Consider the following 24,545-nt stretch of genomic DNA (forward strand, 5'->3'; position numbering starts at 1 on the left):
TGAGGAAAACCACCAGAAAACAGAATAAAAACAAGTTCTTTATTGTGATATATGCCCCTCATTTAGCTTTAAATTAAAACTTCTCATAGAAATAGTTTTATTCATTTCAATATACTAGGTTGCAAATAAATAATCACAAAAAATACCTAAGTAACACTACACAAAAAATGCCACTGTAAATAAGTCTTGACAAACACGTAAAGACACAACAATCCATGCTTCAGCATATACTGCAACCCAGGGGGATGTAATAGAATTTAAACCCAAGCAGAATTAATTGGAAAATCTTTGACATTACATTTCACTTTGAATTGAACAAACAAATAAAATACACAAATATATATTTTCAAATGCACTTAAAATTACTGTAAATAACAACATTTCTTGTCTGTGTCTTTCTATAAATACAAGTACCCCATTATCAAGTAAATACTAATACAGAGAGCATCGAGAGAGGTGTGTGCTCCTCTTGTGAGTTTGGCAGTTTGCACGGACAGCTACATATTTTCTCTAAAGCAGGTATTAGTTGGAGAAACAGCATTGCCCTTGTTAAGATATCACGAGCACAGAACATGCTGTGCAATCGGAGGCATGCTGCTGGAAGTAAAGGCACTCAGTGTGGCCTATAGGCATCCTCCACCCATGGAACTGCTGTCCTTCATACTTTCCAGTTGTGGTTCCTCTGTGGGTAAAGGTGCAAAACCCTCAGGTCCACCCTGTGTTGCAACAGTCCGTTGATCCTCACTCTGCTTCTTCACAAACTCTGAATTCTGTGTTACTACAGGGAATAATGCTTGGCAAAGTGTGTTTTGAACAACATAACTCTGTTTGGTTAATATGTTGAGTAGGATGCAATGTATCATCACTTTAAAGTACAGTGTCTGTACCATATTCCAGTCAGCAGTGGGCCTTATCACTGGGCTGTCCAGCAATGTGTATCTACAGCAACTTGGCTTTTAGTTTGTTCCTCAGCTTGACTCTCTCTTTAACTTACAGGATTCAAACAGTGAGCCTTCTTAGCAGTATTGTTTTTGCAGAAGTATACTGCATGTTTAAACCTAGTAATACAACTGCAGAACCAATATGGTGGACTCAGCAACATTTTATGTGGTTTGAAAGTAGACCTTAAATGTGTTACACGAAGCACTTTAGCATGAAGGTAGCCAGAAGTATCCTGTTTACATTTTGCACATGAACACACCTTATCCTGGTTTCAGAAAATAGTGATAAAAACTTATCCTAGCTTCTGAAATGTTAACATAACGCATAATGGCTGAGATGGTGAGAAATGAAGACACAACTGGATGCAGATGACCAGAAACCTGGATACTGTAGAATCATGTATATGCCATATCCTTAATATTATCAAAACCAGCGCTCAAAAGCTAAATACTAACTTTTATGTAAACTTAACCAATTCTGAGACATTAGTATAGTTACTGTAAACAACTGAGACCACTGCTGAGCAGACTGCAAATATTCACCTGCTGCAATTTACACCTGTCTGAAAGGAAATTACATTAGCTTTGGCAGGAAATTTGTTGGACTGCTAACCAATAGCAACAGGAGAAGAATGTAGGCGAACTGTAAATTGCTCTAACCATTATTTCAGAAATACTGCGGTGACAAAATTATCTTTTGCTTGGTTTAGTTTCCATAATGCAGACCTGCCCACCTGTACGCATTTTGCGTAGCAGGTACGCAATTTGACATTAAAAAACGCTGGTACGCTCGGCCTCATTAAACTACTCAAAAAGCTGCAGACATCTGTGAGTGCTGTTAGAAATGTGGACGTGCAATACTCATGCCTGACAACAGGATGCAGCAGTGTGGTGGTGCAATTTCAACCAATCATCATAGAGTAGCGGAGAATAACGAGTCTGCCGAACACTTTTTTTTCCCGCTCTCTCCTGTCCTCTGCCGTCTTCTGCCTCCCTCCGCCTCTCTCCCCGTTCCCTGTGCCCCCACCCACAGCAGCTGGCGGTTTTTTCGGTAAAATGGTGTGTGTGCGTGTGTGCGCACACGCGTGAGTGTATGTGTGTGTCTTTTGGCAAATATGTACAGTTAATAACGTTACTTTCACGTTGAAAATACGATGTCATATCAGGGAAATAAGCACCGAGTTTTTTTTCCTATGGACATGAGCGCGAGCTGTGTGTGTGTGTGTGCATGCGTGCGTGCTTGCGCGTGCGTGCTTGCGCGTGCGTGTGTGAGATTAAGTGGTACGCAAAATATTTCGCCAAGGTTGGCAGGTCTGATAATGTCTTAGCAGTAAGCTTTACGTTGTACTATTACTATAAAATGGTTGAATAAAAAGAACAAAACAAACAAAAATGTATCTCCCAGTTCTTTGCCAAGTAGCTAATGTTTTAAGCAAACGATGTAACGGCTAGAAAATAACTTTATTTTGTTTTTGTTTTTTTAAAGGGCATTTTTTTTCTCATAATGTCCTTGAATTTGTTGTTTGTGTTACACCTTTCTTACCACTTTCTATCAGCCCGGAACAACTGTAACATAGCTGGATATCAAGTTGCTAACTAGCGAACTGCTAGCAAATTAGCTTGCCTAGATAAATATAACCCAGAATTATGCCATTTGGTTAAAAATGGTTAAAAAAGGTAAGAGGCTACTGTCCTAAAATAGTATGGCTGATGAAGAATATTATATACCCCTAATTTTATTTGATTTATCAAAAACTTGGATTAATCAGGTGGTCAGAAACATGACTCCAAATGAATGGTAATGTTGCTGTGTGTCTGCTTTTGGCTGATGTGCTGGCCACAATATATCACCAGGTCTCAACCATGGTCTCATTTTGTTTACAGTATTTACACTGTTGTATTACACATGACAATAACATAGTGACGTTAAAAATGCTACACCCTGCTCGTCTAGCAGTACTCCTCTCCTTGTGGGTCAGGCAGGTCATTGAGGTCCAAGAAGATGGAGGTGTTGGAGAGTTTGCGGCCGTTGGACGACAGGTCCAGCAGCTCCTCGGCAGTACTCGGCACCGAGCTGATGTACATGTCCCACACCTGCTCCGGAGAGTCCAGCTCCAACAGCTTCTGCTTGATCTTCAGGTTCTTCTCAATGTTCCTGCGCTTGTGCTTGAACTCCAGGATGGTTTTAGTGTAGCGGTTGATGGTGGTGACTGAGGAGGCCATGCAGGCCGTAAAGGAGCTCCATGCCAAACTAAAGTAAGGAGACACAGACAGTCTGAGCCGACAACATTATTCTTTTGGATATACTAACTTATCATAAAAAAAAAAATTATTCTGTATCTTCTGAATATTCCAAAGTAGGTAACAAATCTTCCTCCGAATACACTGAAAACATAAACTAGTAAAGTAATAACTAGTAATAACTAAAGTGTATTACAAAGATGCATGCTTCTTCAGGTCAAAGTGTCATACATTGAGCCTTCAAAACAAACATGACTGAAACCGTGTTGGTGAAGAATAGCCTGAAGAAGCTCGTGACATGAACGATGACTATGGACACAACTTCTAAGAGACTTCTCTAAGAAGTTTTTAAGAAGAACCCTTAACCCTAGGACCCTATGCAAAAAGGCCAGAGAGGAAGATAAGTTGTTCTATTATTACATTATCTTGACATAAAAATTACTTCCTGTCAGCAAACAAAGCTGTCACAGCCTTTTGTGTCATGATCAAGCAATAATTATTGTGTGGTAGGGAAACAATGGCTGTAGTGATAATTTATCAGAGGGCAAACAAAACCTAAAAAATAAGTACATGCCTGTTTTGATGAGTTTTTAAAAAAGATCTTAGTTAGTGAAAGTAAATACAGCATAAAAAGTGTGTGCACTTTTGTTCTAAGACTTTTTTTCTGAGTTTAGACGAGGTCCACCTACATCTTTTTAGACAATAAGGAGCATATGACTTTTAAGCAACACAGTTCCCATAAAAGAAAAAAATATTTTTTTAGATTAGTGTAGAAAATGGAAGCATCTCTCTGCAGTCAGATTTCAGTATCTGGAAGACGTGAAGTGAATTCATTACTGAACAGTGAAGGCTTCTTTAGCACAGTGTTCTTAGATGTGATTCAGTAAATATGGTTAAATACTTTAATTATTCACGTTTGTAACTGCTGTTGAGTTGTTTGAATTATTTGAGATTATTCTGGAAATTTGAATTTGAGATCAAAACATGACAATGAGACCAAATCAGAGGTATTATTTACACCATTTACATGCACATACATTTCTTACTTTTTACAAACTGCCATGTTAATATTGAGTCCCATTTTTGCAGGTTTGTGAAACCAAGTTAAATAAAAGTAATCAAGCCTTATATTTGGTGGCTTGGCCCTTTGATCCAGTGAAGGCACTGATTCTACGACCTTTTCCAGCCTTCAAAGCAGCTGATGTTTTATATAAGGGCTGTGCTCAGTCTGTTTTTCAGCAGGTAAAAAGCTCAGCTGGGTTGAAATCTGGTGACACTCAGTCAGTCTGAGACCTTCCAGTTTCTGTCCCTGAGGTTTTAATTGATGTGAAGTGAGTTTTGGGGTCAGTGTCTTGTTACTGCATGAAGGATTGGCCAGTGGGATTACAGGGAATCCATGCAATAGATGTGCTTAAATCAAATTAAATAGATCAAAAATAATTTAACATTAAAACACTGATCCATTTTAAAGGCATATTTCAGTTTTGCCTTTTGGTACTTGATAAGCAACTTGATTGTTTGCATCTTGCAGTAGAACCACTGTAGTTTTACCATCCAGTTCTCTACAAAATGTGATACTTTCAGTTTTAATCTCAACAGATATTTGAGTCAAAATATTGACTTAAATTAAAGCTGGACATCCGCTGCGCTTTTATATGTGAGCAAACCATGAAAAAGGCAACACCTGGGTAACAAGTTCCACCTGTAAGTCAGACGTTATCCTACATGTGCACACTGAAACTGGGGGAGCCAATGCAAAGCTGTCATTTCTTAAGAGCATTAAATGACAATTAACAATCACTCCTTTTGTTTCACACCTGTCTTTTGATGTTAGATCCAAACACTGTAAATTGATGGCAACAGTCAATTTTCAGTTTATTGTTCTGTGCATTTCTATTTCTTTACCTGGCCGGACAATTTCAAGCATCATTTATATCACTGAACTGTATGCATGAGAAAATGTAATAAAAATATAATAAAAGCTGAAATTATTTTTTGTATTGATTGGTAGATCGGATATTTCAATGTATTTATTTTTACTTCCACCAACTCTCTCGAATTTGTGCTGCTTTATCACTACTTGTCATCAATGCACCGGGAAATCTGGGGTTTTCCTGGGACAGAATGAGCCGGAGTGAATAAACACCAGTGTAAGAAAGAGCAAAAGCATCTGTTTTACCCTATTTTACTGAAGTCAGGGAGCTTTCATGTTATTTCCACCCATTTTATTACCTAAACTATCTATTAAGGTTAAGTGAATGAAACTTCCAATTACAAAAGTGGCTCAAGTTATTTTGAATTCTTGCTTTGGCATTGACTTTACTTTGGCACTGGCTGTAAGCTCTTTTCGAAGTTCAAAGTCCCTCAATGCAGGATAAATCTCTGTAAATGCAGCTAAAGTATTTCAAAAAAAGAGAAGCCAAGAAGGCAGACATACATTGCTCAGAAGAAAGTCTCACTCACATGTATGACCAGCTGTAGTCCCATGTTTGAGGTTTCCAGTCCTCTGGGCCCAGACTGACAGTGAGTTGGAAGGCTGTGGTGAACATCATGTGGGCCACCATGCCCAGCAGACCTGACACACACACACAGAGAGAGAGAGAGAGAGAGAGAGAGAGAGAGAGAGAGAGAGAGAGAGAGAGAGAGAGAGAGAGAGAGAGAGAGAGAGAGAGTTTAGGTTACCACACTAAACAGCCTCCTCTGAGAATGCCTGATGCAGTTCTTGACAGGCACCACTTGGTGGCAGTGTTGCATAATGTGAAACTGAAGAGCCACTGCGCGACATCAGTGCATCCAACTCACAAGTCTTGCTAGTGTTGTTTAAAACACAAATGAAACACAAAAATAAACCTGTCACCGTATTCACTCAAACTCTGTATTTCATGAAAATTTTGATCCTTTGGTCACATTTAAGATGTCTCAGAGTTGTTAGCAGTTTCACCAAAAAAAGATCTCGCCTGTACATTTCACATTTCTCAGATTCATCCATCCATTATCTATACACTGCTTAATCCTCACAGGGGTCATGGGGAGCTGGAGTCTATCCCAGCAGACTTAGGACGAAAGCAGAGGACACCCTGGACAGGTCATCAGCCAATCACAGAGCTACACATAAAGACAAACAATCACACAGCATTTGTCAGTTGGCTTCATTTAAATAATTGAAATTAAAAAAATAACCCAAAGCAGTTTGGGGCCTTGTTTTTGCTCCTGTCACATTTTTACTTACTTTGTGCTAATTTTTCCACTGCAATATAAAAGTCCTGCACCTTTATGGAAACAGGACACCATGACTAGAAGAGAGAGAACTCAAAAATGTTTTTTTGTGCAATAAAACAAGAGTTATATTGCCAATAAACATTTAAAAAAGGAAGTTGCATTTTTTTGATTATGTATCATACAAACCAGCAACAACAACAACACAAATAACTTTAATTGATGTAAAACATTTTCCACAGATGTTATACTGTACATAAAATGGAGACTCACTCTACATAATATAGATAAGCAATTTGACAAAGCCTATAGCAAATTTAATTTTTGCACCTCCCTGAACATTAACTGGAAACATACTTCACCATGTTAAATGCATTATGCTGACAATATGCTCCTCTGTACACTATTCCTGAGTTATGCTGCATTTATTTTATTGATTAATGTCTGTTATTTTCCTCTCACTTTCTCTTGTCTCCTTTCTACTCTTTGTAAACAACAAAACCTGCAGTTCACCTGAAAAGTCACAGAATCTTTGTCCTGTGATTTGTGTTTTATTGAAATGACTGAATAAAATATGGTGAAGGAACTCATTTAGCTGAAATGTCCCAATTTTAAGCTTAAAGAATCTGCTTTACCTTACGGAATCTTTTGTCACATGTGATGCATTCAAGGAATGCCAGTAAGTTGGAAACACATTGATTTTTTTCTGTTTTTACAGTTTGTAGCTCTGACAAATGCTGTCATTTTTAAAATTGTTTTTATATAACAAACCCGTCATATCAGCTGGGTTTGGGATTCAGAAGGTTAAAGAACAGCCCAAAAATGTTTACACAGGTATGAATGTACACTTTGGTTTCTTTCAAACATCTGACAATCCTTCAGATTTATCTTGTGATCCTTTGTCAGGGGCCAGCCCTACGCTGGGAACCAGTGGATTAACTGTATATTGTAGTTATACAATGAAACATCAGTTATAAGGACCTAATAATGCAATAATACTGCCACATGGAGGTCGAGTATTTATACTAAATTTGCTGATAATACGTTTGTATTGTTAATGTCATATGTTTTGAATGTAAGGTCTGATGGTGACTTTCACTGGTGAGGTAATTGTGAGCTACCATCATTATGCCGATCCTTGTGAGGTTTGTAAGTGAGTCATATCTGCTAGTGCTGCTATTGTGTGGTTGTAGCATGATTACATCACCCAGTCATGATCACACATCCACACCAACAAAGCAGCTGTGAAATCTCTGGCCAGCTATGAAAGCAAAGCACAGATTTTCTTCTTTCTTTCTTTCATTGTTCATTACCTTCTTATAAAATTAGTAGGGATAAATCTGGCAATAAATTTCAGTGCACACCAATCTAGAGGAGTTATTTACTTATGCATGAATCACAGGCATTTGCTTGGGACTTGCTAATAGGATCAACTGGTGGAGGCATAAATATGGTAATCACATGCAATCTGAATATGTTTGTTGCTGACAAAAAGACTCAAAGAGAGAATTATACACTGTTCACTGAAAACATCTGCTTTTGATGATGTTGCTATGGATGATGTAAGCTTTGTGTTCATGTGGTTTACAGATATATCCCCTTGACGTAGATCGTCGCAAATTCGCATCATACCACTTTCATTCAGACTGCAGTCGAGAGAGTGTATCCATTCCACCAATGCCGGTTTGTGTATATTAAATATGTACCCCGGAATCTTTTGCAAGCACTGGTTTCTCTTAGGAGCAGTCAGAGTGGGACCTAAATTATTATATATTTGCTATTAATATTGTTATATATATATTCAATGTGTAATAGACAAATTAACAATCTCCACTTAATTTAGCATCAGCTGGAAAGCAAAAACACAAATTTGAACTGTAAATAAATTTAGGCAAAGTGATGGTAAACTACTCTTCAAAAGTTTGGGATCACTTAGAAATGTCCTTATCTTTGAATGAAAAGCCATTTTTTCAAGCAAGATAACATTAAGTTAATCCAAAATATGGTTTCGTCATCTCCAATGTGGTGAATGACTATTCTAGCTGGAAATGGCTGATTTTTAATGGAATATCTACAAAAGGGTGCAGAGGCAATTTCCAGCAACCATCACTCCTGTGTTAGCTAATCATGTTGAAAGGCTAATTGATGATGAGAAAACCCTTGCGCAATTATGTTAGCACGTGAACAAAAGTGTGAGTTTTCATGGAAAACATGAAATTGCTCCGGGTGACCCCAAACTTTTGAATGGTAGCGTATTTCTGATGTAGTATCATAGTAATTTATGAGTAAATGAACACAAGAAGGTTAGGCTAAGAGAGCGATGCTAAAGTGACATGCCTTGTGTAGAGTACATGTAGCTACATGAGGAAAGTAATTATTTTAAAAACATAATCAACGAAGTTCTACAAGTACAGTTCCTATGGTTGGAACATGCCGAAGGTCTGGCAATTTTCTGGAATGGAAAATGGCCGAATGACATCAGTGGCAATACTGCTATGTTTGTAGTTTTTCCTTTGGAAGTGTATGGTTTCCTTTTAGTTTTTATAAAAATCACGCTTTTTTATTATGTAAGTGTCACTTTCAACAGAATGCTAATTTGTCTTACATTATGGAAAAGTAAAACCCATGAAACATGCTCAGTTCAGCAAGACTGATGATACTCAATAGGAGACTGTTATAACTTACAGAAGCAAGTGAACAGAGGGTTGCCTCCATGTGACATCAAGGCCTTGGCCTATTTTAGCCACCACAAAATAACACTGATCATCTCATCTCTCAAAGCAACATTCTGCTTGGAAACCTTGGGTCCTGACATTTATCACCCACCTACACATTGCTGCAGACGAGGTCCACCCTCCAATGGAAACACAACTCTCAGAAGGCAGTAGTCTCCTTGGGCTGGACAATGCCCCCATCACACTGCAAAAAGTGTACAGAAATGACCTCCAAACTCCCCAGAGCCTAATCTGATCCAACATCCATGGATTCACCGCAAGAAGTCTGATCCACAAGGACTGACCTTGCAATCCACAGAACCCCAAAGATTCACTGACAGCGTCCTGCTGCCAGACACAACAGGACGCCCCCAGAGCTCCTGCGCTTGTGCAGCACAAAGGGGACACACACAGTACTAAGCAGATGTTTTAATGTTGTACCTGATCGGTGTGCACACACCCTCTTAAACACGTGGATACAGTCAATGCTTAAAAGGCCTGCCATGAAACTATAATTGCACAATTGCTCTCTGTGGGAGGTTTGAGCAACAGAGTGTCCACTTTCCACTGGGGACAAGAAGGACGACAGTAGTTTTAGAGAGCTGTGTTTAAAGTGCTGCATTTTCCACTCCTCCAATCACTGCTACTCCGTGTCCTTCTTCCAAGTACACTTCTGCCTGCCTCTTCTCCCCTTCTGCCTCTTCCCGTCTGGTTTTTCTGTACTTCCTTTTATTTCTTTTTTCCCCTGTGTGCCTGTCTTTTTTTTCCTCCCATATGTGCCAGATTTTGTCAATTGAAGCTCAGGCTCCGGCTCTGTGCATGCTGGACTTCTCATCACCCAAAAAATAGAACAGGAGTGAAAACCAGCATTTGTAGCCTTACAATCCGATTACCACATAAGCCTCCCCAAATCCCTGGACTGAACAAGAGTGCACCAGATTCAGAGGCAAACACCTAAATTCCCATCCCATCCTATCAATGCTCATGTTTATTCCTAAAGATATCCCAGTGCAACATTATCATAATGCTATGCAGATCAGAGGCAGCTTTGTGTCAGCGTGAGTGGAACAAATCGCAGATCTGAGTCTCGGCACGTTCTCTCATGTGGAAATGATGCGTGCTCTCCTCACATGAGGTCAGATTATTCCACAGGAAGTCAATAAATGTCATTTCAAGTTATTTATTTTTAGCGCCAAAACACTTGACAAGGACAAGCAGCATCAGAGAGGTGACACTCCGGACACAGTTCAGCTGTACTATAGACACAATGTGGTTTAGTTTCATCGTAAATACTGTAGAGCCCTTTAATGACCACTAGGGGGAAGCAAGGTAAACAAAAATGAATAAACAAATTAATAAAATGATGAAAAGGTGATTTGTAATAGAAATGTGATCTTCTTCCTACTTTTAAAATCAGTTTTATTCCTGTGCTCATGCCTTAATGAGAGATTTGCAAAAAATAAACAAACAAACAAAATATATAACCTTTGAACTAAACAACAAAATGCAATTTAGGCTCGTTCCCAATACCTGTATTGGGCAAAATGACTAGACTGTAGAAACAAAACCAATTGCTGTTTGCGAATTGATAAAAAAAAAAAAAAAAAAAAAAACTTCTGCGAAGAATAAGAAACAAAACATTATACATCTATGAGAGAAAAATAGAGCAAGGTTGTGATTACTATTTACTATGTCAGCTGGTATCAGCCATGTTTAATGTGTAGAGGCAAAGACGGCGAAAGAAAAGCAAACAGCTGATCAGACATGAGACGTTTATCACGTCAGAACTTTTGAGTAAAGATGTTTCCATCCTTCAAGAAGTGCATTAACTCTTTTGAAAACATCAAAAATTACCTAAAATAAGTATAAAGACTTTTGTGTAAAACTGAAAAAGATATTTTGAGTTTTGTAGTGTCCATTCACTTTTGGCAATGTGATCATTTAAATGTATATAAAAATACATTATGGAAACACAACTGATGTCTGTGTTGAGAACAGTGACTGATTTAGCTGCTTAGAGGTCTGTAGTGGTAAATAACAGAGCAGTGATGGAAACCTCTAGCACTCTGTGTGAATAGTCAGCTGTTCACCAACTCAGCCATTCATTAAACATATAACTGGCTTCATTAGTCATTAGCATTGCCAGGCTAGTCACTAGCATGACAAGCTGTCACCAGCATTACTAGGCTATTTACTAGCACCACCAGTCAGGTAATTGGTATTCCTAGGCTAGTAACCAACATTACTAGGCTTTTTAGTGCCATTACTATACTAGCCACTAGCATTACTAAGCTATTTACTATTATTACAAGGCTAGTCACTTTCATGATTAGTTTTTTTCTTATTTTTTACAAGTGTTACTATTAAGGATTCAGCCCGAGCATCACTAAGCCATTTACTAGCGTTACTAGGCTACTTACTACTATAACAGGCTAATTACTACTGCTAATAAGCTACTTATACTGATATTAGTAACTAGCATTTCTAGCTCAGTGAGTCACTTGTCCCTACCGGCCTCTTGTCTTGCCATATTTCTTTTGTAAATATAAAATAATATTTAAGTGTGTGTACATGTATTTAAAGGTAACTTGATGATACTGTACAACATATTCCTTTATACTAAATATTATAAAACATCATATTATGGCCGGGCTGCACAGTGGAATTGTGGGTAGCACTTTTGCCTTGCAGCAAGAAGATCCCCGGTTCAAATCCCAGCTTGGGCCTGGGATCTTTCTGCATGGAGTTTGCATGTTCTCCCTGAGGATGCGTGGGTTTTCTCCGGGTACTCCGGCTTCCTCCCACAGTCCAAAAACATGCTGAGGTTAATTGATTACTCTAAATTGCCCGTAGGTGTGAATGTGAGTGTTATTGTTTGTCTGTGTATGTAGCCCTGCGACAGACTGGCGACCTGTCCAGGGTGTCCCCTGCCTTCGCCCGAGCCAGCCGGGATGGGCTCCAGCACCCCCCGCGACCCTAGTGAGGATAAAACGGTGCATAGAGAATGGATGGATCATATTATGGCCCAAGCACAAGACGCTGAAGGAGCCAGTTTCTGTCAACAATCAATTTAGCTACTGACAGGCCAAATGTGTTCCCTCAAAATAGTGGTGGAGCGCTTGCATGCAGGGTATTAAGCATCATCATTAAAATAGAGAATCCACCTCAGAAAACTAGCAGGACTGCAATTGCTGCACAATTCAAATCTTCAGCAAAACTTAAAGCTTTCAAGTGTGGCAGGTTGCTGCCTGAATGTTGCTGTTGTTGTTTCCTATCACGAAAAAAAGGGAACATATAGATAGCGAATAGTAGAAAGGTGAATAAATGAGCAGTGGCTTTTACTTGCATCTTACATTGGGTGAATCAGATTTTTCCAAGGCTAGTGACTTGCAGTTACGAAACAATTAAATATACGACACATTAGCAATGACTAATTGCAAGACAAAACAGCCTGAATGGGTGACTTCTCTGGTAGAGTGACAAAGAGTTGATCACACAGACTGTTTCCTCTGATCTTTCACTAGTCATATTGTGGCACTCCCTCCTGTCCTGTTATATCTACACATTATGTAGAACACAATATAAATTACAAATAGCCTGTGTAAAGAGAGATAAATGACCATCATTTTAAATAAGATGGATTAAACATTGTAGCTTATAAAGAATTAAAGAAACTGCAGAGTTTTAAACATTTGTACAGTCCAAATACAAAGACAATGTAATGCAATTTTAATGAGAAAATCCCACATTTTGGATGCTTGTCTTCTCACAGTAGAAGCGGTTTGTTTTAAATCCACCATCCAGGAGTGTGTGTGGATGTCTAATATTAATAAATAACAATATAACCAGCAATTTTGTCAAAAAAAACACACAAATGTCTAGCCTTAAAACATGCTAGACATCCCTGCTGAGAGTCATATTTGCTGAATTTTCAAATATACATGTGGGTGTGACTTTGTTTTGAATATTAATGAATCAAATGCATGGATTTTTGTATGGAAAAGGGAAGTATGGATGAAAACATTAACAAGCTATGCTCTCTCTTACCTTCTTTCATAAACACTTCACGATCAAATGGAAAACAGACAAAGTCAATAGAGTCTGCAGTCATTCCCACTTGTACTATTAGTACAAATAATCAATCCCTCAGGCATCACAAGGTTTGTTTGGCTACACACACAGCAGTCTTCTGTCATTTTTGTGAACCTGTGAATACCATGTGTTTAACAGACATGGGAACTTTAATCAACCAAGACCAGTTAAGTTCAAGCTTCACGCTTCACATTGAAATGCCTCACTTACCCCCACTTCTTGTTTCTGTCATCACCTCACACATACTCTTCATTATTCCTCATTATATTCCACATGATTGGCAGCTGTAATAAAGGTTAATCCAGTCCCTTTCTATTGTTCCTCTGGACCTCATTACCATAACCACTCTCAATCTATCCACCCCATTAAAAACAGAAGCAACTTTAAAATGCCTTTCCTAATTCAAACATTTTACAAGCACAGTAAACGCCTTTGCAATCTTGCTGGCTTTGGAAGCCATTTAAAAGCCAACACACTGCGACAGATAATACAAGAAATATCAAAATGATTCCTTTTTCAGAAGAATAAAAAAACTACGCTCAGTATGAACTTTACAGGGTTCGCCTCCTCCGTTTACGCAAACAACTCACTTCTGCAGACACTGAGCCATGTATAAATAAAACATAACACAATGCAGGCGGGGTTGATAGGTTCAGTTGCTATTCGACTGAAAGTTAGAGCAGACAAAACGCCAGGGCAAGTGCACAAGCATACCTCAGTTGAGCTTGATTTTAAGGATGCTACAGTTCCAGGAGGCATACTAGGTTCAACTCCTTTCAGCACTAAATGAAAAGATGAGCACAAGATGACTGAAGGATGGTCAAAAGTCTCCTTCTGTTGTGAAACACCCATGTGATTCTGAAGATGATGTCAGCTCTACGTGTGTGTCCTTTTTTCTTTTTGTTGAGGGAATTTGTCCAAGGCTGTTAAGGACCTTGTAAGATTGCCAGACTCTGTTCACCACAGCAGAAGAGGCAAGAGGGAGATAGTTAGAATCCTTTTTTTGTTGGATTGAGTTGCCCATTCCTGTTAAAGTGCCAAAATATTTGGTCTTCTGTTCAGAAGTCCAATCACTGATGTAAAGAGGATCTATATTAGCCTTCTTAAAAACCTATGCATTAAAACTGCAATAAGCAAAATTCTATTTTAACACCTTGTCAAAAACTTTTATATTAAAGCTAAAAACTAACTCAACGATTTTTACATTTTTTTCCACCTTTTGGACAACTTTTCATTTAAAGCAGCACTAATCATAATGCTTATATTCACCTACTTGTGAATAATGACACTGCACTTGTTACATCAGAGTTTACTCCTGCAGCAAGTCCAAATAGATTCGTACTCTCTAATTTATTTCAGACCTACAGAGAATTTTAAGCATTGATACACTAAATTATGCGCTTCCTCTCACCAACATACAAAATGTTTGCTAATGAGCTAAGACACTTCTCTCAGAAGTCACTGCGTACTCGCAACAAAGAAAATTTTAAGGTCAATATTAGATTTTCCTTTGCTAAGTGTCCATAAACATGATTCCAAGTGAATGCTAATGTTTCTGTGTGTCAGCTAAAAGTATGAATAGCCAACTGATGCTAACACATTAGCCAGAACAACTTTATGAGGTGAAAACATATCAACATTATTGTTTACAGCTCGCAAAAAAATTCTCATAATGCAAGAATGGAGTAAAACTCAAACGCCCCCAAAAATACTTAATGTATGAATAAGCACTAAATTTTAATGAAAACAGATAAGACTGTTAATTAGCCAGTGTCTTTTTTGAAAAAGTTGCTCAGTATGTTAATAAGTAGAAAGCATGCACGGAAATTCCTCCAAAAACTTGGTAGTTGAATATAGAATGATGACACTAATGTGTAATTTATTTTAAAGAAAACGTTACGGTACATTAATTTCCATGAGGGAAAAAATCTGCCTGATTCAAAACCCTTAGCGCCTTTTGATTGGTTACATAGAAATGCCCTTATTGTTGAAAGAAAAGTGTTTTGTTATTCAATGAAGATAACATTATATTAATCCGAAATACAGTCTAGACATTGTTAATGGGCTAAATGTCTATTCTAGCTGGAAACGACTGGTTTTTAATGGAATGTCTAGATAGAGGTACAGAAGCCCATTTCCAGCAACCATCACTCCTGTGTTCTAATGATACATTTTGTTAGCTAATTATGTTGAAAGGCTGATTGATGATTACAGAATCCTTGTGCAATTATGTTAGCAAATGAATGAAAGTGTGAGTTTTCATGGAAAACATGAAATTGTCTGGATGACCCCAAACCTTCGAATGATAGTGTAGGTATAACTTGAAATTCACATTTTGTGGTTACTACTTCCAGTTTAAGAAGTAGAAATATCACTGCCAGGTTACTCCTCACCAGCTGACAGATAAAAATACCACATGGCATTAATGAGGTTTGAAAGATATTTAACCAGTAAGGACATCGTCTGTTCATCGCTTTACATGCAAACAGGATCAAAGGGGCCTTAACTGACTCTGTAGTTAGAAATCAAAGCATTGGTCAGACTAGGAGAATGTAACTCAAACAGCAGACTGATCAATATGCAGCCTGGGGCTCAGTAAGGTCTGAATATCCACGTCTGTAAAAACAGTTTCTACAGATTTCAGTCAGAAATGCAACATATATGTTTATCTAAGTTTTGTTTGCTGATCATTGGCATTCCTCTATACACATAATGCAGGATGCGTCATAGAACATAATACTCGCTGATGTCCAAATATGACTTTAAAGTTAAGTTGTAGAAACGTGAAAGAAAATTCTGTAATTTGTCAACGTGTCATTTTTTACTATCCATGTCCATTATGGCTTTTGATATAAATATGTTTTACTCACCTTTGATGTAGAGATTTAAGAAATGCAAACTCTGTCAACAACACAATGAACTGCAAGGCTTCAAACACTGTCACTAACTTTTCTTTCATCTCATTTATGCAAGTATAGTGTGATCCATCAACACATCAGCTTTGCTCCAAGAATTCAAGGTTTTCTAGAGTCAAAAAGTCACCTTACTAGAATTAGAATTTTGAAATAAAAATAGGTGTAATACAAATGTTACAAACTTTAAACATCAAAGATCACGCTTTAATGTGTGAACCCAGCTTGTACAGGCGGAACAGTTCTTCAGCCTATAGCTCTTTTACACAGTTTTGGAATTTGACCTGTCAATTCAGTAAAATGCTGCAAGTCACTGCTGTGCAGCCAAGTATCCTTCAATGCTGATTCACTGCCCAGAGTGTGCTGGTTGGGATCATTTTCACAGAGTGGATTAGAGAGAAGGTCATTGGTAATTCCTCCGCCGAGAGAGGGAGGCAGACTGCAGACTGACTGGAATCTTCTCAGAGGCTGAGAGGCTGCTACTGGCCTGGATATGTGACTGGACAAATGCCAGATTGAAAGCAAGACTAAAGACTCAGTTGTTTTAAAGTTGAACTGAAATGGAATGAAATCAGCAAATATATCTTATTCTTTGTGGTTATCATTGAATCTGATAATTATTTGGCCAAATTTGTAATTACCAAAAAGGAGAAATACAAATTTCATAAGTTTTCTTTGGTTCTGACTGACGATATTACAACAATATCTTGCAAGAGCACACACCAAGACACTATTACATTTCTATAACCACACAGACACTGGCTGGGGACTGACATTATGAGCCACTTAGTCCCTAATGAGTTTTGAGCAATTCCTACTCATTCAATGACTCTTACTCTGAGCTGTCATGTGAATCGCACACTAATGTACACTTAGATTACACAATGACGCATTTCAGAGAGTTTGACACTTGCATCTTTATAAAGTTCAGGACAAACCTACTACAGAGTGTGCAGGGGCAGCCAATGACTCAGCAGGAGTGGAAATAACACTAATGTAAGTCAGGGTAACTAAATTCCTCTTTCTGTGCGGAGGAGCGATAGCCTACCTTGCCAGACGGAATAGAAACAACATCGCAATAGGTCCTCTAGAGGGGCACACAGATTTAATCCCTATTACTCTGATAACCCAAACTATGCAGACCCATTGAAAAAGATTTATAAGAAGGCTAGTATGGCTATACAGGCAGTGATAGCACAAGTCTGTTAGCAAAACAGGTTCTCAAATACTGCACAAACAAAGCCCACTCAAAATGTTACACTTTAGATGCTATTTCTCAAAATATGTACGTCATTGTGTTGTAATATTAGTCAGAAGCTAACATACGGGTGCTAGGATGATTACATGTCAGGGAGTACGTGGACTTAGAAAATGAAGGCAGTTAACAAGTGAAATTACCAATTTTCTATAATTTAGGACCATAGACTGTATATCAAAGATGGATGTAGTAATCATAATGTCAACCATTGGTTTGTGGACCGCCAAGTTTGACATTTGGCTGATGCTTGGTCTTTTAAAACTGGATACAACCAGCCAGCTGTGGATCTGATTGACTAGAGGGCACTATGCACGATAGTACAGCTGCAACTTGTCAGTCCCAAAGTGCTACTTTGGGACTGACAAGTAAATGAGTCATAAAACATATGCTGTTTTTCATAATTTAGTAAATGAACATCATGTCATGTTCACAAAGTCTTAAAGGAAGTGATTGAGATCATAAACTCATCAGGAAACTGTTTACTGAGGTAAGAAACCAAGTGAGAAGTAGGGTTATTTTGCCACACTTCTGTTCGGTCTGACTGTATTTTAGAACCACAAGAGTCACCCTCTACTGGCTGTTTGAAAAAAAGTAGGGTTGGAAGGTGATAGCTTCAGTTTTCAAAACAAGAGTCTATATCTGTCTTTATATACAGTCCATGTGTAGGACAAGCTGTGTGTACTGCTACTGACTCACGCAAGTTAGTGTAACTGCTTTCCTCTTTCAATCATGAGTGCCAATAATGAAACAAAAAAAACAATAATGACTTGTAGATGCTCATTCCACAATTTGTCAAAAAAAACAAAAACCTAATCCTTTTCTTTTTTGTAAACTGGAAAGTGGTAGCAGTAGAGCATCTGAAAAGTTTTCCTTGCACAAACAGTGACGAAAGTTCAAATTTAAATTTTAACAAGAAAAAAATGAAACAGATTTCGCCACCATCAAATCCCAGCATTTCTATTTGACAACGAACTTGACAACAAAGATGGCACACATATCATGTTGCTTCTCACCTGAGAGCACAGTGAATATGGCAGCAAAGGCGTTGAGCTTGAGGCCGTCAATGACATTGCCAAAGTGACACACTTCTATGGACATGAGGATGCCCCCGGTGGCCAGCAGGAGGATGTACAGGCACTCCGCAACAATGCACAGCCACAGCACTCCTGTGGAAACAACTGGTTATGCCAAAGGAATAGCAAAGAGGAAGAAAAAAACAGACAGCTTCATGTTGGAGGGATGGGGGTGCACATGGTTGAGTGAATGATGAAAGGGGGGTGCAGGGGTGAGAGACAAGCGAGGTCGAAGGTGGGGAAGGGAGGACAAATATAGGTATGCAAGGGAGAAGGCTGGGACAAGAAAAGGCAGAGAAAGGGGGGGCAGAATGAGTGCAGAAAGGTGGACCACTAACCCCCATCACCCATATGATTAACCTTCACAGTCAGAGAAAGGATATATGATCCACTAGCAGACGCACAACATCCGGAGCTCAGATCTGCACATGTGGATCTGCATATGATGAAATACCAGCAGATTGAAAAACGTGTAATTTTAAGCTGTGGTGTAATTGGATATATCACCCAAGGGCAGGCAGTTATTGTGTGGTTAATTAATCACAAGGTGCGTAATAAAAGTGATATGCCTGTTACCCAAAATATCCCCATATGAATTATGAATGGAGTTACACCCTTAAAAAAAAGAAGTCTCTTTTCACCTGCTCTAAATTGAATTCCATACTTCAGTAAAAGATTCCTCCAATTAAATTTAGAGTAGGCAGTTGGACAGGATTAGGAAATGTTATTAGAAGACATTAAAGGCCTTCTAGCTGTCTTCAATTAAGTGCATTTCATAAGTTACCTCCTTGCTTTGCTTTGATATATCTAACATTTTAATAATATGAAACCAGTAAGTGGTACTGGGGCATGCAGAAAAACTGCAGGGAAAGAGACTGATGATCTCAAATGGATGCAAGGCAAATGGAATTGTGTGATAAAAGAACATCATCTTGTCTCAATTCCCTGGCATCCTAGCTGTTGTTTCCACGGCTGAATATCTCTTTAGTTCAGGCAGTATCTATTTTTCTTTGAGGAGAGGCAAACGTGGAGTTGCCTGGTTACAGATCTTTAAATTGCTGCCCACATCTTGGATTTTTTTTCAGTGATTAACATAGGTGCACATTGTCATTTGTTTTCATACTTGGATAAAGCACCAATCCAATCAGCGGTATGTAGGTGGGATTAAAGGAACTGAAGATGGTGTTTAAAAAAAAAAAAGATTTCACTTTGAGAACAAATCCCATGGCAACACTGAAACCTACAATGTGTCTCAGACGCATAGTACTGTCTGACAGCTGCTCCAAGGCCACAAGTTCCAGCATTTTAATATATATAGCTTCATTTTTATAAAAGGCTCACGAATTTCCAGAAATAGCTGGACACTGTAGTTCTTAACAAACAAGACTCAAAAGTAGGAAATAGTGTATTTGTTCGGATCTATTTTGAATAGAGAATAATCAACAAGTGAGTATTTCTGACAGAAAGACAGTGCATGGGAGAAATAAGCAGTGTGCATTTATAATAATGAAGGGACATGTCTCTGAAATTGTGGATTTTGGATACACTGTTTCCATGTTTGCCCATTAAAAGGGATTTTTTCCATATTTGAACTGATGGTCTTATGATAGAGTTTCACATGTAAAGGGTAACACAGCTCTGAGGCAAATTTCTGATGAAAAGAATAATATTAAAAAATAAATAAAGTTCACTTTGATTTGAGTTATTAGTAGGATCTCTGTTTTCTTGAGCTACTGGCTAAATCTGGTACAATGAATCTCTTCTCTCTAGATGTTTTTTGTATGTGGTCTCTCGCAAATAAACAGAATATGTTAAACTAAAATAACGTTTTAAATGGGAATTTAATGTCACATTGAAAATTCTGGCGCAAATATTTTTCGCCCATGTTTGGTTAGGTTAAGGCACAAATGTAACTTTGTTTGGTTTAGGGAAAGACCAGGATTTGGCAGAAAATAGGCTGCCATCTAATTATTGGTTGACCCATCCATTTACCCCAACCTCCTCCCCATGGAGACTTTGTGGATCTAAATGCTGTGTTCCACTGCAAGAGCTCGTCCAGTAGCTCGTCTATCCTCTTAAACATCACTATTATCAACGTAAAAGTCATTATATAGGTTAACACAACAAACATCTGCTGATCTGACAGGCTCAAAAAAACAGAGTTATTCACAGTAATTACTATTTGCTGTTGCTTTGGTGCACTCAGAGTTAACATTGTGGCCAAAATGATTGAATTCTACACCGCAATGGAAACAGAAGGGCTGAAATGACCTGTTAGAGGGCTGTTTCAGTAAAGGCTGGCACCACCTCGTCCTAAATTCCTGCAGTGGAAACCAGCCTAATAACTATGTCATCTCACTTCCTCTTTTGCCCCTGTCATAACAGCCATGACTTGCTGCGGTCACAATGAAATGTAACATGTAAGGGTCATAATAAATTGCTTACACAGGTGACTTATAAAGTCAGTCTTTTAAAGCGTTGTGAGGACAGTCTTGAGAATCTATAACTCACCTTATACAAGCAGTCTTTTTTCTAGTTTCTGTTAGCATTAGTAGGTTTTATGCTAAGCTAGTCACCTCCAAGCTCCTTAATCAGCAGACAGAATGTTCTCACGTAACTCTTAAAAAAACAGTAAATAAGCATATTTTTGCAACATATTCCTTCAAATGGGTTCATTAATTCAATGGACCTGAAAACAATGCATTTTCATGCTCCTAGCAACTGCTTTAGCAGCTTCCATGTCAACTGAAAATGAGTTTGCTCAGATTGTCAAAGCAGCAGCCCCTCCCTGACAGAAAATAAGTAACAGGAGCAAAATGTAAGACTGAATCATACAGAAAAAGAAAATTGAATTTCAGTGTGATTATCAAGCTAAACAATACGGATGCACAAGGGTTCAGCACCGGAGCAGGGTTGAGGGAACTGATTCGGTGGGATGACACCTCATGGAAGTGGTTGATTTGGTAGAACAGTGCCTTACTTTTCGTCTAGCAAGGAGAAGTGATTATTTTGTCCACAGCACTGTGGTGTCATTAACAGCAATTGATTTTTATTGTTTTTACCTTGTAGAGAAAAGATACATTTACTGAGAGCCATAGAGTTCATTTCTGAAGGAGGTCGGGGTAGATGGATTGGTTGACAAAACATCGACTGTAACAAAGGAAAATGCTGTTTGCCATTTTAAATTTGGTCAAAAATTATTTTAACTAGTCTATGACATAGCTTTAATTGCATGTTTTTTTGGAATCATGACAAAAATGGTTGTTTGTTGTTCAGGGTATGTTCACTACCTTTATGTTTTAGCTCTTACATGCACTAAGGGTTAACTCAAACATGTCCCTTGTTTTTGTGTCTGAACCTAATTAATTTGTGTTTACACTTTTATGGGTCATATTCTGGATAGGAACAACTGACCTTGGGCAGGCTAGGCAGAACGTGTTGGACCAGCACTCATCAGAGTGACATATGATCTTAAATTTCTTTTTAAAAAATATCCACTTCAGGATAAGCTGCTTACTTTAAGCTATCTGAGAACAGTCGTAATGTTGAGAGTGGGTGAAGGATTTCAAGTCTCAAGATGACAGAACTGAAAAAACAAGGCTTTTTTCTTTGCTATGTGCCACTTCTGAGCCTCTTGCGACTCTTAAACCCTTGTTTTTGTACCAGTGAGACTGCAATGCATCGACTAGATGTAGGACATTAAATTCTGTCAGTGTCACTGACAGTGTGTTTATGTTCATATGTAACATGTATTCTTACCTCTTTCATTTGAAGGTGCAACATAAATGAAATTTCTGCATTTTTCACCTGTAAAAGAATATAAATGAGACATTTAATTGACACTCAGTGACAGGAGTCACCGCTGCAACATGCTGATAAGTGAGACTTCATCTGTATGCCATCAGTTTCCCTGATTATGACAGGAAGTCAGAGGTAGACTTTCTGAGACAAAAATGAATCTGTGATGTGAAATAAAAAATAATCACTATTTGATCCAATCTGAGAAGGGATTTCCCTTCTGTTTGTGCAGTAACAACCTCTGCCACCCTACCCCCATCAGAGTGTCACAATCTCCTGTCTCAAATGCAGCTAGTAACAGAATACTGGCTACAAATTGTACTGTCAAGACAGCAATTGCTTTTCTGGTGCTCTGGAGAAAGACGAGACACTGTGTAGCCTCGTACTGTTGGGACCACAGTGACGGGACCCCAAAGCCCTCAACTGGCGTTTCTGCCCCATATATCAGCTGAACAGCTTCCACATGGCAGGAGTACATCAGGAAATGAAACATCAACTTTGAAGCAGGTGCAATATGGCTTTAACATTGATTTTTCATTGTTTTATGATGGTTTTAAAATTGATTATGATTAATCGATTATCCAGATGATATGTACAAAAAATATTGTGCTGATAGCTGGTTTCAGGACCACACATTTTCTGTGTCCTCTATATGATAGTCAATTAATTAATGATTAAGATAATGAAATTAATTATGTATAATAGCTTGTCTTGTCTTTTCTTTTTTAAGAAAATTATTATTTTTTAAATTATAAATTATTATCCCACATTATATGGAACATACATTTGTATCCTGACTTTACTAAGATCTTGTTCTAAAAGTTCCGCATCTAATAATGTTTGGATGACTGTAATGTGGGTTATGAACTTCTGGAAGATTTTGCTATAATACTGAAAATAATTTCTGAGATCAATCACTAAATTCACTGTGGGATAAAGCAGGATTAAATTAGTTCTATGTTTTTAAAAAAAACACAACTGGAATCACTACTTGGCTGTACTTCAGGGTTACTGGACCACTGTGACTCCCTCTGACGCACCTCTCCGTGCGCACTGGCCGTGCGCTCTGCTGCGCTCCGGTGCCACTGCCAGCCCGGTGTCTGTTCCTGTCCAAACTTACCGGTCATGTTGATGTTCTGCTCACAGGAGAACCAGATGCCGGTGTGAAACTTCCTCATCACGTACTTATCCTCCCCGGTTTCCCAGATGTACTGCACCAGCCGCGTGTCATTGATGTTGGAGCTGTTAAACCTGATGCAGAACGACTGCCTGGTGGTGACCTGGCCGGTGCAGAACGGCTTCACCACTTTCCGCGTCCCCTCGCACCAGTAGCTGGTGGTCAGAGCGGACACGGCCAGGAACAAGGCGAGGAAGTTCAAGGTGAGAGCCAGCGATGCTCTCCGCCGCCGGTCTATCCCCATAACGGCAGACCGGAGGAGTGAAGACGCCTAACTTAATCCCTCGCCTTGTATGACACCGGATTCTGGCGACTTCTCCTCCTCAAATCCTCATAATCCGGTAATTCCCGGTAATATATCCGCGGCTAATTATCGCGGCGCGTCGGGCTCCTGTGGTGTGCCTCTCACATCTGCTCCTCAAGCGCAGCTCATTCTCTCATTTTGTAGCCTGCCGCCCTCCACCCACCTGCTACACCTCCCCCTCACACACAAACACCTCTTCTCAGTGAGGAGACGAGCAGCGCAGCTCCTTGGGTTCCTCCATGAATCCTTGGCTCAAAACTACCATCACCCTGCACAAAAGACCATTTTTTATATCCACTTATATGGTTTCTTAAACCAGCTTCATCAGTGGTCTCATTCTGTAGCTTTTGCTGTTTCTGCTGCCTGCACTTGGGTGCTCCAGGAATGTTCTTGCCTCACTTTGAAGCAAAGCAGAATGATGGACACTTTCCTCAAGCCTATTAATGATTCTTGCTGTATTCTTTTTCACAGCAGTATTTTTCTAACAGATATACATTTAGTTGCCTCAGATGCTTACACTTCAAGTACCCACAAACAGAAAGCATCCTCCTGTTCCCTCTGGACTTTGAGAAGGCTTTCAGTTTAGTGTTTAGAGCTTCTACAAAGTTGTAGTTGCAATAGAGGTTGATATATCTTGATTTTTGTCACTTGAATGGCCCAAGCCCCCCAAAACTGCATTCTACTACATTTCCCACAATACAACTGAATGCATCTTTATTACAGACCCTTTTCACCTGATATATGTGCAAACCCAGCAGTTACTGCATAAACTTGTTCTCTCCAAGCCCCCGCTGTACTGACATCACTGTGACATCAGAG

At 38.8% G+C, this 24,545-nt stretch overlaps 1 protein-coding gene across 1 annotated transcript; it reads right to left on the reverse strand.

The window, feature by feature from the left end:
• Positions 1-25: 25 nt before the first annotated feature.
• On the reverse strand, positions 26-24,113 carry gsg1l2b (gsg1-like 2b). Its single transcript, XM_022193207.2, has 5 exons — positions 23,366-24,113; positions 22,207-22,254; positions 18,388-18,540; positions 5,646-5,757; positions 26-3,192 (listed from the first exon to the last, which is right to left on the reverse strand). Exons 1-5 carry the CDS (start codon positions 23,664-23,666, stop codon positions 2,892-2,894), a joined length of 915 nt encoding a protein of 304 aa, XP_022048899.1. The 5' UTR covers positions 23,667-24,113; the 3' UTR covers positions 26-2,891.
• Positions 24,114-24,545: the final 432 nt, after the last annotated feature.

Source organism: Acanthochromis polyacanthus, chromosome 19, assembly GCF_021347895.1.
Source record: "Acanthochromis polyacanthus isolate Apoly-LR-REF ecotype Palm Island chromosome 19, KAUST_Apoly_ChrSc, whole genome shotgun sequence".
NCBI lineage: Eukaryota > Metazoa > Chordata > Actinopteri > Pomacentridae > Acanthochromis > Acanthochromis polyacanthus.